At 41.7% G+C, this 15624-nt stretch overlaps 1 protein-coding gene across 6 annotated transcripts in view; it reads right to left on the bottom strand.

The window, feature by feature from the left end:
- Positions 1-4286: 4286 nt before the first annotated feature.
- Stk3 (serine/threonine kinase 3) overlaps positions 4287-15624 on the bottom strand; it is a 270132-nt gene continuing 258794 nt past the window's right edge. For 5 of the 6 annotated variants that reach the window (XM_008765462.4, XM_039079866.2, XM_039079865.2 and 2 more), the window contains one exon: positions 4287-5529. In XM_008765462.4, the coding sequence (XP_008763684.1) occupies positions 5371-5529 (159 nt within the window). In that variant the 3' untranslated portion in view covers positions 4287-5370. The remainder of the gene's footprint in view (positions 5530-15624) is intronic. The other variant, NM_031735.2, reaches the window with a different exon arrangement.

Consider the following 15624-nt stretch of genomic DNA (forward strand, 5'->3'; position numbering starts at 1 on the left):
CTTTTAACAAAGGAATGACAGCTCCTCATGTAAATTCTTATCCAAGAGGAGAACCAGTTTTTAAAAGAAAGCCTACATGGATTCTAGATGGGTCTAAATTAATTTGAAAAACAATACATTCGCCTTCCAATGAATACTTTCATTTTTTTTTTTTTTCCGGAGCTGAGGACCGAACCCAGGGCCTTGCACTTGCTAGGCAAGCGCTCTACCACTGAGCTAAATCCCCAACCCTGAATACTTTTCATTTTTATTTCTGCCAAATGACACATGAAAGTGAAAAGGCTAAGCTAATCTCTGTTATTCCAGGGACTTAAGCTAAACATTTTATAGTTATCAGAACATTTGCTCATCACAATTTTTGCATTATTACAAACTGATTTCTTCAAGATTTTTATTTCATGTGGACAGGTGTTTTGCCTGCTTGTATGTCTGTGTACCACGTGTTCAGTGCTCAGAGGCCAGAAGAGTGTTTTGGATCCCTGTGATTGTAATTAGAACATTGTTCACAACCAGGTAGATGCTGGGAAATGAACTCAGGTCCTCTGGAAGAGCAGCACACACTCTTTTTTTTTTTTTTTTTTCCCAGAGCTGGGGACCAAACCCAGGGCCTTGCGCTTCCTAGGCAAGCGCTCTACCACTGAGCTAAATCCCCAACCCCAGCAGAACACACTCTTATTAACTACCGAGCCATCTCTCTAGCCGCCTATTAACAAACAGACTTAAATACAGCTTGGTTGAGTGGTTATTTTTGCCCAGGGCAAGGAAGATCTGGGATTTGAACCCAGAGCATTTACCTTCTGATACCAGGCTCCTCCTCTTACTACCTTAAGGCTTCTCAAAAGTACCCACCGACAAAGGCAAACAGCTAGAACAGAACACATTAGGGCTTACAAGACAGCATAGCAACCAAGGCAAGAAGGCTCTTCCTGAATGCCAATAACTTAATGTCTTTGTGTAACACATCATGGAAGGAAGCTTGGTACCCACAAGCTCCTCCCCCATATGGAAGGATGCCATTTCAGAAAATGTAGGTTCCATTGAAAGGAAAAAAAAAAAAGCTAAGAATCAGCTCACACCTATATTAAGTTTTATACTCTAAGTTCATCACCAGGCAGGCATCTTGTGTTTATTACACACTGTGGTCTACTGAGAAAGCACTCTGGTGATGGCCCACGGAAGCTTTGAGCATTAACCAGCCGTGACTTCATTTGATGTCTCTAAGCTTCTTTCAGTCTCCTTTTCTTTTCTTTTTTTTTTTTAAAGATTTATTTATTTATTATATATAAGTACACTGTAGCTGTCTTCAGATATACCAGAAGAGGGCATTGGATCTCTTTACAGATGGTTGTGAGCCACCATGTGGTTGCTGGGAATTGAACTCATGACCTCTGGAAGAGCAGTCGGGTGCTCTTAACTGCTGAGCCATCTCTCCAGCCCCCTTTTCTTTTTCAGTAGACAGAGTATGCATTTTGTTGTGAAGTCCTGAGCTAATACATCAAAAGGACACATCTTAATAGAGCTCAAACAAGGCTGACATTATGGTTACTCTAGAGACAACCTATAAACAATGAATACTGTATAAAATAAAACCCATTACTATCTAATACCCGGTACTCTATATTCAGTACAGTGGCAAGCACCACAGGGAAATAGATCAATAAACACCTCTGCTTTGAAAAACTTTACAACCCAAAATGAAGGTAAAGGAAGTAATTATGGTAACAGGTAAAGCATTAACGAAAGATGAGGTCATAGATATCAGCTGAGCCATGCTGTGGGTCTCAATACTAGGTCAAGTTCTCTCAACTGGTTGGTCAATGTTCTGTCAGCAGAGAGAGTAGTTGTGATATGGCCCAATGTGAGAGGAAAACAAACTTAGGATTGTCTTTTAAAGGCTGATGGAAAGAAACAAGTCCTGTGGCTTTCCTTTTCCAGTCTTTGTGATGAAGAAAGTAATCGGGAAGGAGGTGGCTGAAGTCAAATGTTTTGTATAGACACAGAAAAGGGAGAAGTGAAGTCAGTCCTGGGTGCAAGTCACCCCTTAGATACATCAGAGTCCCGAGTTAAAGTACATAAAAGTTCCATGGGTCCAGGCTTCATCATATCAAAAGCAATACTCATTAGATCCAATTCCTCGTCTCCTGTGCCAAACAAGGTTCCCTGACACTCCAAAATAGTATTCCGATGAAATCTCTAATCAAGTGCCTGTGCTGAATAGTAACACTGCAATAATTCCAATTAGTTAATTCTGTTTAGAATAGCAGTAGTTTTAGAATTTATTCATTAGTCTTTAACATTAAAATAGGAAACAAAAATAACATTTCTATTGAATGTAAACATGTCAGAATTTGAGATTTCCTGAAGGTAAAACCATCCTGCTGATATATTATGTAGTTTTGTTGGAGAAGCAGCATACCTGGCAGTGGGTTGTGTAAGATTCAAACTTAAGGACAAAGGCTGCCTTAGGCAGGTAGAATTTAGGCTAACACCCTGTTCCAGGAACTGAGCTAACCACCCTTAGCAGTCCCCCATCCTCATGAATGAGCTAACTGCAATAGGGGCGGGATCCTTTACCACCCACTTTGTGTGCCCAAGATTTTCCCCACCAAGGGCCTCCAATGAATTCAAAGGACAAGAGGTGGCCACCAATGAATTCAAAAGGTAATAGGCCCCACCAACGAGAAATAACCAACTCATGCTAAAAGCCTAAAGCCTACACCCTGAAACAGTATAAAGGGCGTGGGCCTTTGTTCTTCATGGTCGCCTCTGTCCCGAGTACAGGGTCACCCCAGTGCACTGGATCATTAAACCTCTTGTTTATTGCATTGCTCTCCATCCCCGTGTTTTCATGAGTGGGAACTCCCAGACGTGGGGCTGATCAGGTCCTACAGCAGAGCATGGCTTCAAACCCTAGGGGCGTCATTCAGTAAATGACAGATAGAAAAGGCACATGGGTAACATTGCTCAGCACAGTGTCAAACATGTAAGGGTCCTGAAGTACAGGTGTCACTTCCTGAAACCCATTTAAGACTATTTTCTCTCTAGTTTATATGGACTAAAGTTGCAGCCCACATTTTGAACACAGAACTGTTTATGTTAGAATAAGGTGACATTTCACTGTGACGGCAGTAAGTTCATTAAACCAAACACAAAACGCTCTCTCCTTATAGGACAGGGCTGGGTTTCCACGAGCTAAAGCCTTGACTCATTACCCTCCATTACCCTCATAGCACAGAATCTGGTAAATGGTGGGTAGGTGTGGGACAGTATGCTTTCTTATTTCTGGAAAGTTCTAAGTAGGGAGGGTTAAATAAAAACTCATCTTAAATTCAGAAATAGCTAGAAAATTCCTTTTCCTGGGTGCCATGATACATTAGGCTCAACTTAAAGACATAAAGGTTTCTTTCATGATCATCCTTCAACTTTTTTTTTTTTTTGGGTGGGGTAGGGAAGATAGGCTTAGGGAGGGGGAAGACAGATTGTTAGAATGTTTCGACTCATTTAACACAGCTCTAAAGTAAAATACTCATTGCTCCTAATTCCCCTAAAATATTTGTGTATGTCTAGATGTTTTTATAATAATAGGGTATATAGTATTCACAAGTAATGAGGACATGAACGCCCTTGTCCTGCCCCAGGTACCACAGGAAGTACAAGTGGCTAAGAACCTTGTTGAGTCAGGTGGGCAGAAATTACCTTTGTTAAGTTTTTGTCCATTTCCAGTAAGTGTTTTTGCTTGGGCTCCACCAAGTGTTAGTCTGGTGACAAGAAAGAGTATTAAGAAAGAACACCTGGTGGTATGAGCTGAGGAGCTGTCTTACCTCAGAAAGTGGACTCCTCTGATGATGGTGAGTGGGATCCAGGGAAACGACTGACTGACATAGTATACACATTGGGATGCATGGAGTAAGTGGTTAGTGTTGAGTCATCTTGTTTATTTTCAGCCTTATAATTTATATATAATCATACAATATGCTTCTCATAAGGATCCAGCAGAACAAAACCAACGTCACCTCAAGGCATGACTGTGGGAACAGTGCTGTTTTAAAATGGTGGACACTTTCAGTAGCTAATCTGCCTTCTGTAGTGAACTTAGCCTCAAAGGAAGCCAGGCTCTCCTGACCCTGGAACAACTCTTGTGCTCAGTTCAGTTGCTGCTCTTTGAGTGAGTGTGACACTTGTCAAGGCTCCTTCCACTGTGGCAAGGACCAGTGGACTCCATAAAGTCACTGAGGTTTCAGCATCTCCACTAATGACAGCTTGCCAACAACAACAACAACAACAAGTTCTGGGTGGCACAGTGGAATTTATTTGTCTTTGTGATGCACACATAGTAATTAACACATAAAAGAACACGATATCAAAATGGCCCTGTGTAGTGCAGGAAATGACTGGTCCCAGGTCAATTACACAAATGCTAATGCTTCTCAGAAAGGAGCCTTTTTCTAATGCTTTCATTTTTTAGGCCCTAAGGACACACAGTTTTAGTATAAACATATTACTGCTTTATTGTCAGATACATGATGCTTACCAATTCCCAGGAGATGAATGAAGTCAACAAAAGCCCTGTGACAGAAGCATGTCCCATAGAATGAACTTGAAGTTACTACAGACCAATAAAGGAAACATTAACGACTGCACTGTCTTCTTGGGTTTCATGTCTTTAAAAATATTTCCCACACTTTTTTGGTGCAAAAATTCATTGATTTCTTTGGTTTTACACTGTATAACTCTTTTTGACCTATGTATATATAGTTTTATTTGTACCAATATCAAAATCAAGAATTAACACTTATAAAATTGTCTGGTCCATGTGGACATTATGGCTTTATTTTTACTGGAGATAAAGGAATACACCCATAGCTCCCTGCTTAGTGTACAATTTGGTTGAGTGTTACAATCTGTGATGTGTCTGGACATTCACCAAAACTATCCTGATCTTTTCTTTAGAACCCCCCCCTCCAAAAAAAAAAAGCTGCATAAATAAATAAGTCTACCTAGGGGGTCAATAAATAGGCTTCTCCACAGGAAGGAAGATCAGGGCAACACAAGCCCTGCAGTGCTGTGAGCCCAAAGCAATGGCGCTGGACTCCGGCTCCACAGGCGGCTTCAGTCGCAGGTTGGTTCTGTTGCAGGTAACGGCTGGCAGAGAGAGAGGTGCGCATGTGTATTGTTCTCATCCGTTTAAACCGACGTCATCGAGGACACAACTGCAAAGTTTGCTTTTGGGAAATTTATCTAGGTGTGTACCATCATTTTTGACTTCTAAAAAAATTGTAGAGTATACATTTTAGGGATTAAAAAGTATTACAGTTCCTTCAATTCCTGTGTTCCTTGGTCTCTGGTCACACAGAGACAGAAGGGATCTGGTCAGAAATTCTGCTGCCTCCTCTTTTTGGCATCCATGGCATCCAGGATGGGCTGTCTTTTCGCACTGTATCTTTGATGCAGTTCTTCTATTTCTCGTTCCATCATGGGGTCCAGTGCTTTTAGCCGCATCTGTAGTTCTTCTAAACTTAGATTTTTTAACTAATGTAGAAAAAAAAGAAATTAACATTGTAAAATCATCCAGAATATTGTGAAGCATACTGAGTTTTAGAATGTTTCAGAAAATTTTTTACACCATCTTTAAAGCATGTCAACAATTAAAGCAAAAATTCTTTCCCTGAAAAAGCCACACCTCAAGTAATTCACAGCCAAGTGATCAGTGCCTGCACTGTCAGAGAAGAAGACTGCATGATAGAAAAGTAAGATTAAGAAACCTGTTTGAAAACGCCCAGAGACAAATGTGCCACTGTCAAAAGCAGCCTGAGTGATGTTCTGCAGGTGGTCTTCTGCAGGTGAAGCTCTCTGCAGGTGGTACTCTGCAGGTGGTGCTCTGCAGGAGGTGCTCTGCAGGTGATGCTCTCTGCAGGTGATGCTCTGCAGGTGGTGCTCTGCAGATAGCTTTCTACTTTCTGTGCTTTGCCAGCTCTACCACGAACAAAAACCCAATGCCAACAGACCAAGAACTGGACCAGACTCAATACAAATACCTAAAACTTCACCTCTTAAACAGAAAGTTACATTAGAATTTTTAATGATTTATTTATTTATTTTATGTATATGAGTTCTCTATCTATATGTTAGCTACATATCAGAAAAGGGATCAGATCTCATTACAAATGGTTGTGAGCCACTGTGTGGTTGCTGGGAATTGAACTCTGGGTCTCTGGGAAAAACAAATAGTGCTTTTAACTGCTAAGCCATCTCTCTAGCCCCTACATTAGGATTTTTTACCCTGAGTGATTTGATAAAATAATTTTATGGTTCAAAGGAAACCCACAGCTGATTCCAACTACAATGGGTAAGCTCTGTTCTGGGTGTGGCCAATCTGAGAATAAAATGTCTATGTAGTGTTTACCGGATCAGTTAGTGATTACATTGGTTTTAGGAGACAACAGCACATTCCTTACTGCTTGACATAACAACACCAGGAAAGAGGATTCATGGTATCTATACAAGGGGATAAGATGTGTTGTTACATAAAAGGATCTATGGCACCCTGGGCTCTGTCCCACACACTAACACAGTCAGCTTTCACCCTATCAACATTTAAAATAAACCCTACTGGACCCTGAAGTGAGTAAGGGCTCTTGCTGTCAAGCCTGATGGTGTGAGTTCAATTCCTGGAATGGAGAAAACCAACTTCTTCGATGTTCTCTGACTCCCACATAGGTGCTGTGGCGTGCATGTACTCACCAACTCCTAAATGCAGAATGTAAAACCCTGAAACCCTGCCTTTCCTTATTATAGTAATAGTGGAAAGTAGGTAGCTTTTAACAAAGAGGGGGAAAAGCCCTGTCAAACACTGCATCACAGACTGCTACTATCATGTCGTCCTTTCCTTGATGGGTAAGTTAGGAAGACCTGCTTCACTGCCCCTAAGAAGCCTGGAGATGTGAGGAAGGGTGAGGATCGAAGGACAGACAGCAAAGACTGAAGGACAGATGGGACCCAGGCCAGCACAGTGGCAATGGGACAGTGCCTGAGGAGTTCCCATAGTATACCCATGCGTTTCGTAGGATAACATATTGCTTTTCAGAACAGATCTGCCCCAGAGAGGAGCTCCACCATTAACTCAAAGCACAAGAGGCACAGAGACGCCCCCAGGAGAATGGACTGTATTAGACTGGTCCAAGGTCTCAGAGAAGGTGTGTGCTGGGATACAGAGAGTGAGGTCAGGCAGCTGCCATCCCCAAGAGTCAGACAATGCAGGTTTGAACTTCAGGGAGCCATTATTCTGGATAAAACCATTATGTGAGAGCAGAAAGACTAATGAGAGAACAGGAAGCTGAGTTTTTTTAAAGAAGGCAACTCTTCAGTTGGTTATTTCATGAGTCAAAGCTAGAAAATACTCTGATTGCTTAAGTCACCCAGAATAGTAGGGCTGAAATGGCATTTCTCACTGATAATCCGCTTTACTCAGCATACCTGGCCCAAGTAACTCCTGCTTTCCAAAAACCAAATTCACTCTCAGCTAGAAAACAAAACAAAAAGGAAACAAAACAGACACCCCCCTCCTCCAAAAACCCCCCAAAAACAAAAAAAACAAAACAAAACAAGGTTCTGAGGACACTGAGAATGAGGCACAAGACAAAGTTGCAAACGATGTGGCCAGAGGGCATTCGGCTCAATGTGAACACTCATGCTGGCTGTGTGTACTTAGACCTGCTGTGCTTCACTGCCCAGCACAAAGCACCCTCCTTGTTTTATTAATTTTATTTTTTTTTAAAGGAAGCGTCTTTCTGTACAGCTCCAGCCTGGCTAGCCTCAAGCTCAAGATCCTTCTGCCTCGGTGGGTCTCCTAAGTACCTGTGGATGGTGCTTTTAACTATGCCCAACTTACATTTGGCTACAGTTCACAGTAGACTATTGTTTCTCCACTAATTTAAAAGCTGCGTGTCAAGCATACATTTGTTCCCTGCTCAGTTCCGTTTTAAGCCCCTCAGAGATAAGAAGTCTGCAGGAGGACAATTAGAGCCCTCTGCAGGATACAGGTATGTGGCATTGGTCTCAAGAGCTCAGACATGGGGCCACATTTCTGGAGAAGATGTGCCATGGAGCATCTACGGAGTCCAATTCTATGTTAGTGTTCTACACCATATTCACTATTATTTTAAATTATGCATCTGTCTGTTGACTGTGTGTACCTGAGTTCCAGGGGAGTCTCCTCAGGTAGGTCAAGTCCTCTGCAAGAGCAGCAAGTGTGCCTACTGCTCAGCCAGCTCTCCAGCCCCACTCCAGTGCTCATAAGACATCATTTCTTGTTCAGCATACATTAATCTTTCCCATCTTTAAAGTTCTACACCATATAATTTGAACAATAGAATTGGTATTGACTCCAGAAAGTGTTTTCTAATCAAGCTATATCTGAGTTTCATGACCCTATTCTAGACAGTCTAACTTTTTTACCTTTATGGACTTAACACGTCTAGAAGCCACCCTACTCACACCTGGAACCCATGGCGTACAAGTGGGCAGGAGTAAGAGCATAGGGCTTGGCAGTCTTGGTCACCCAAGACCAGGGCAGCAGCCCAGCACGAAAGCAAACAGCAGACAGGACTCTGCAGTCTCACTGGACACTCCTGTGGCTTCTCATCCTTCCTTCCCTGGGGCAGGAAGTAGTAAGTAAATGATAGACAACAGCAATGGATTAGATTCTGGGACAGACAATCTCAACAGACGTTTACGTTTTCAGTGTAGAACATGTGTAAAGAACCGGCTTGCGGCGCTGGTGAGCCATCTCTGGCACTCTTAAGGAACTCTGTTCAGGTGCTGCACTGTAAACCTAACAAGGTGCTTAACTCGTCTTCACAGTTTGTCTCACTTGGAACAGGAAACTCTCACAGGGTATTGTACAGAAAATCTAACTTCTCTAGTAAAGACACAGAGTCCAAAAGAATCTTTCCTTGATAGCGTCATTATTAACATATAAAATATATATAACATTAATCTGGGCTACATAAGAATCTTCTCCTTTAGAAACCTTCCTTTGAAAGGAACCTGTCACTCCTTTTTTGATGTCACAGGATTATATTCTTCTATGTCTGTATCAGGTCTCCAAATCTACTGAGTACTAGGGACATTATTAATGACCTTACAAAGCTGGTCACGGGGAGTAGGCTGTCGATGAAAGCCTGGTGTATAGTCAGGAAGACAGGGCAAGCGTGGGGAAGGTTTGTCCTGATTGTTTTTTACCTTTTTTTTCCTTTTAAGTTTGGTTTTTGGACTGGAGTTGTGCAAGGTTGGGATTACATAAAATGACTTCTGCATAATTTATAGTTAACGACGTCCTCAGGTGAGGCTGCCAGGGAACTTCAGAGAAATCCTTTATTAAAATATTTATTCAGATTTCCTATGGACCAAGCACTATAGACAAGGAAATAAATAAAACACTTTTCACAAGTATGCAATCTGGCTGCCAAGGAAGGAACACACAGAGCTTACTGGGACGTAGAGTAGAAACAGAGTAACAGTGCAAGTAGCAGGATGCACAGGATGCACAGGGAACACAAGTGTGTGTTACCTCTGGAGGCCTAGCAGGCTGCTGAGAGCCAAGAAGAAAGAAGGACAGAAGAGAGACCAGAGGGGAGGAGAGGGCAAATGGAGATGGCTGAGGTTCTTAAGTGTGTTACTACAGATTTTCCATGATAAGAAATATTATCCGGGGTCAAAAGGATACAAATTGGAAGTGAAGAAGTCAAAATATCACTATTTGCAGATGATATGATAATATACTTAAGTGACCCCAAAAGTTCAACCAGAGAATTACTAAACCTGATAAACAACTTCAGCAAAGTTGTTTATCAAATTAAACAAATCAGTAGCCTTCCTCTACTCAAAGGATAAATAGGCTAAGAAAGAAATTAGGGAAATGACATCCTTCATAACAGTCCCAAATAATATAAAATATCTCTGTGTGACTCTAACCAAGCAAGTGAAAGATCTATATGACAAGAACTTCAAGTCTCTGAAGAGAGAAATTGAAGAAGACCTCAGAAGATGGAAAAATCTCCCATGCTCATGGATTGGCAGGATTGATATAGTAAAGATGGCCATTTTGCAAAAAGCAATCTACAGATTCAATGCAATCCACATCAAAATTCCTACTCAATTCTTTATAGAGATAGAAAGAGCAATTTGCAAATTCATTTGGAATAACAAAAAAACCAGGATAGCGAAAGCTATTCTCAACCATAAAAGAACTTCTGGGGGAATCACCATCCTTGACTTCAAGCTGTATTACAGAACAATAGTGATAAAAACTGTATGGTATTGGTACAGAGACAGGCAGGTAGATCAGTGGAACAGAACTGAAGACCCAGAAATGAACCCACATACCTATGGTCACTTGATTTTTGACAAAGGAGCTAAAACCATCCAGTGGAAAAAGGATAGCATTTTCAACAAATGGTGCTGGTTCAACTGGAGGTCAGCATGTAGAAGAATGCAAATCGATCCATTCTTATTACCCAGTACAAAGCTTAAGTCCAAGTGGATCAAGGACCTCCACACATCAAACCAGATACATTCAAACTAATAGAAGAAAAAGTGGGGAAGAATCTGGAACACATGGGCACTGGAGAAAATTTTCTGAACAAAACACCAATGGCTTATGCTCTAAGAGCAAGAATCGACAAATGGGATCTCATAAAACTGCAAAGCTTCTGTAAGGCAAAGGACACTGTTGTTAGGACAAAACAGCAACCAACAGATTGGGAAAAGATCTTTACCACTCCTACAACTGAAAAAGGGCTTATATCCAAAATATACAAAGAACTCAAGAAGTTAGACCGCAGGGAGACAAATAACCCTATTAAAAAATGGGGTTCAGAGCTAAACAAAGAATTCACAGCTGAGGAATGCCAAATGGCTGAGAAACACCTAAAGAAATGTTCAACATCTTTAGTCATAAGGGAAATACAAATCAAAACAACCCTGAGATTTCACCTCACACCAGTGAGAATGGCTAAGATCAAAAGCTCAGGTGACAGCAGATGCTGGCGAGGATGTGGAGAAAGAGGAACACTCCTCCATTGTTGGTGGGATTGCAGACTGGTACAACCATTCTGGAAATCAGTCTGGAGGTTCCTCAGAAAATTGGACATTGAACTACCCGAGGACCCAGCTATACCTCTCTTGGGCATATACCCAAATGATGCTCCAACATACAACAAAGACACGTGCTCCACTATGTTCATCGCAGCCTTATTTATAATAGCCAGAAGCTGGAAAGAACCCAGATGCCCTTCAACAGAGGAATGGATGCAAAAACTGTGGTACATCTCCACAATGGAATATTACTCAGTTATCAAAAACAATGACTTTATGAAATCCATAGACAAATGGAGGGAACTGGAAAATATCATCCTGAGTGAGGTAACCCAATCACAGAAAAATACACATGGTATACACTCATTGATAAGTGGATATTAGCCCAAAAACTCGAATTACCCAAGATGCAATCCACAGACCATAGGAAGCTCAAGAAGAAGGATGACCAAGATGTAGATGCTCCCACTCCTTCTTAAAAGGGGGAACAAAATTATCCATAGGAGGGGATATGGAAGGAAAGTTTAGAGCAGAGACTGAAGGAACGGCCATTCAGAGCCTGCCCCACATGTGGCCCATTCATATACAGCCACCAAAACCAGATAAGAAAGACTGATGAAGCTAAGAAGTCCATGCTGAAAGGGACTGGATATAGATCTCCCCCGAGAGAGAGACACATCCAGACCCGTCCAATACAGAGGTCAATGCTAGCAGCAAACCACCGAACTGAGAATAGGACCCTGTTTGAGAATTAGAGAAAGGATGGAAAGAGCTTGAAGGTGCTTGCAACCCCATATGAACAGCCAACCAATCAGAGCTTCCAGGGACTAAACCACTACCCAAAGACTGGACTGACCCAGGGCTCCAGCTGCATATGTAGCAGAAAATAGCCTTGTTGGAGCATCAGTGGAAGGGGAAGCCCTTGGTCCTGCCAAGGATGGACCCCCAATGCAGGGGAATGTCAGGGGCGGATAAGGGAGGTGGATGGGGAGGGAACACCCGTATGGGGAAGGGGAGGGAGTGGAGGCTTATGGACAGGAAACCCAGAAAGGGAATGACATTTGAAATGTAAGAACTATATCTAATAAAAAAAAGAAGTGTTAACCAGTAAATGATCATGTATGACATTTGAAACATTTTCTTAAATGGCAAGTACAGAAAACAGTTTGTCATGGAGGGAAAGGGAAGTCAGGAGGAGCTGACATCAGGCTCCATCAGCAGACTGTGGACAAGAGGGTAGAGGCCCAGGGCAAGAGGACAGTTAGAGGAAGATGGGGACCTGAGAAATGACAAACAGAGCTGCTGCAGGCCTTGCTTTGCTGGCCCACTGGAAGCACAGGCAGTTGGCTGTTTGGTCTCAGCAGTGATGCAGTGAAGTGATTTTATTCCGAGTGAGCTTGAGGCATAAGAAAGTGGAATCACTAGACAGGGACTGTTTATTTGGGGTTTGGGAACTATGAGGGAGATCTAAGGTAAAGAAAGACTTAGGGAATCACCTTTATTTCAGCTCCAACTTAAGCCTACAATAGAGGAAGATTATACAGGAAAGAGAGTTCTCTCCTGATCACATGATCTACGCTGTGTATAACACAAAGAATGCCCACGCCTTGGTATTTGTAGTCAGAGGCCTTGTCATTCAGCTTGCAGTCTGTCACAGTGGGTTGTCACCACAGAGAAAGGGACTCAAGGGAGTACACAGTTATTCTGGCTCACGTGCTCAGAGTTTGCAGTTCCTGGTCACTGGCTCATGTGTTCAGAAGCTGCGGTTTGTGGCAACTGGGTTGTAGTTTTGAACCTGTGGTGATGCAGAATAGTATGCTGGGAAGAAACTGTGCAGGAAGGCTGCTCTCCTCACTGTGCACAGAAAGCAGAGACGGAGGAGACCAGAGCCAAGGCAGACCCTTCAAACCCTGACTCCTAACAGCTCATCACCTATGAACTAATCAATCAGGAGCAAGACGTACTATAAAATCAGTTCAGTTAAACTATACGGACCTTGGAGAAACAAATTTTGGTATGTGGATATGTTAAAAGTTACTATTTATGTCAAAGCCATTTGTTTAAGCACAAAGTTATACGTACGATTTTCACAGATGTCATCAGTACAAGCAGGGGCCTCAGGGATCTAATGTGACTCATTTGAGCAGAGGAAATAGAGTGGTTTGCTCAGAGTTACATCCTGGGTAATACAAAGGAGCCTCTGCACCACTGCAGCGTGCAGCCCTCCCGTTTCACATATTGGTGACTGGCACTCAACTGCTGTTCTGCTAAGTCTGTGGGAGAAAATTCCAAATTTATCTTTCTACTCTTCCCTCCCGCTCTCTGTCTGTTCCCGCCAGCATGCCTCTTTCTCCTGAAGTGAGTTCAGGAACAGGACCTTTCTCCTGTCTGGCCTGGATGGAAACAAGAGTCCACACGCCGGTTGTGACCATTTAATTTTGGAGAGGGGATTACTTGGCACAGGCTCGAGGTATGCATTTCTGACCTACTAGACCTCAAACATTTAAAATAACATTTTGTGTTTTTCAATGAAAACCTAACAGATTTTCTTGGGTGGTTTTATAATGGGGGACAAAGAGAAGGCAGAAGAGAATGGAAACCTGCTTCCATCAAAACGCCAAACACTTGCAGCCCACAAGTGTAACTTAAGTATCTGACATGAAATTTATGTTTCCAAGTAGCAGAAGTAGTAGAAGAAGAGCTCTGATATCACTGCTATTGAGAAATCCCCAGGGTCTCCAAGCTCCGTGAGTCCCTCAGTGGGACACTCAACAGGAAAGGTACCAGAGAAGAGCCTTGCACAGGGCATGTGAAATGCATAACCAGAGAGGCTCAGGCACCCACAGCTGTCCTTTTCTTAGGCTTAGGTTAGCTGGCTAATTTGTTTCTGTTTTTGTTTTAAATGATACTTTCAAGAAAAGTCCAAGCCTCTTGACAATAACAGACAAATGGGCACATAGATATTTGCTCATAAATTAAATAAAATGTCAAAAGTACTTTTCAATAGAAGCCACCATTCCCTCTGAAAGAGAGTAATTTGTCATATGTCTTATGTGATGACAGCCCCAGTTTACCACATTTCACGCCAGAGAGGAGTCTGCCCATTTGAATCCAAAGCATTATACTTCTCAGTCTCTAAGGAAAGAAGATCCCAGTACTGAATGCAAACTAGTGCTCCCCTTACTGCTCACACACAAGACAGCACAAACAGTAAAAAATAGGGTTAAGTCAACCTCCTGATTGAAAGGTTTGATTGTTTAAGCTTCGAGCAATTAGGATTATTTCTCAATTCTAGAAATCCTGCTAACCAGGAAGTGCAGGTAGTAAAACTGGAGCTTTAAGCTGCACCATTTATTTTACCGTCCAATCTAAAAGGTCATATTTAGGTTAGAAGACTGAATTACTTTCTATATTTTTAACCATCTAGGAGAGAAAAATCCTTGGATTTTTTCCATATTTTTCATATTATTTTGTATATTGTAGATATTTCTTAAAAGACTTAATTAAAAAGAAGCAAAGGAAACAGGAATATAAGTGATTTAAAAATATTTGTTCATTCACTTATTTTGTGTGTGTGAGTGTATGAGGTCAGAGAACTTGCAGGAGCTGGTTCTCTTCCTCCACCAGCCTGTCCTGGGGACTGAACTCAGGGTGTCAGGCTTGGTGGCAAGGGCCATCTTACCAGCTCACTTACAAAGTTTTAGAATGTATAAGTGTGGTAGCATTTTGAGCTTAATGGTTCATAAGATGCTGGCATAATCAATATGTCAGAATAAACGAGACACACTATAGTGAAGCAAAGTCCTGAGTGTAGATAAATGCTAGCATGTCTAGTCAAATGGTCCATCAAGAAAATCCTGTACAAAGTTTATTGTGTTTACTTTGAAAACAAACTCTTCCTAGCAACAGTTTAAGTGAATACCACAGATGCTACAGAAATTAATAGTGGCCTGTAATTAAAAAATCATGCATTGCTAATACTGTATCCTGACTCTTCCCCATCTGCTAGCAATTCCAGCAATAGGAACTACCAACAGAATGCCTGACAACAATAATTTTTGATGGCAACGTCAATGCAGAATTGCCTATTGCATTTTGTAAGATTTACCCACGCACGCCTTGGGCTGCCCTGAGTTGTTTGTGGCCTGGAGCAGCATGCTGCTTTCCCCTTACTATTTCATTTTATCTGAAATTCTTACTGTACTTACAAACAGAATCTGGTTTGGCTTTTAAAATGCTGTATACAAAGTCTGTCATACTCATTTTCCCAAAAGCTGTGAGCACAGGCGAACCTACTGATCAGCTTAGACATAAGCCTCTGCAAGGACACAGAGAAGTGCAGCAAGAGGTACTTTAAGATTAGGAATTTGAAACAGTGTGCTTTTTTATAATTTATTTTCTAGCACTGTGAACAAAGGAAATTTCACATCAATGCAAAAATTCATGTCATGTTTACACGTTTAAAAATATGCACATACAAAAATAAGATAGTGATTATTTTCAGGCAAGTGACACACAAAAGAAAAGCTG

This window comes from Rattus norvegicus, chromosome 7 (genome assembly GCF_036323735.1).
Source record: "Rattus norvegicus strain BN/NHsdMcwi chromosome 7, GRCr8, whole genome shotgun sequence".
NCBI lineage: Eukaryota > Metazoa > Chordata > Mammalia > Rodentia > Muridae > Rattus > Rattus norvegicus.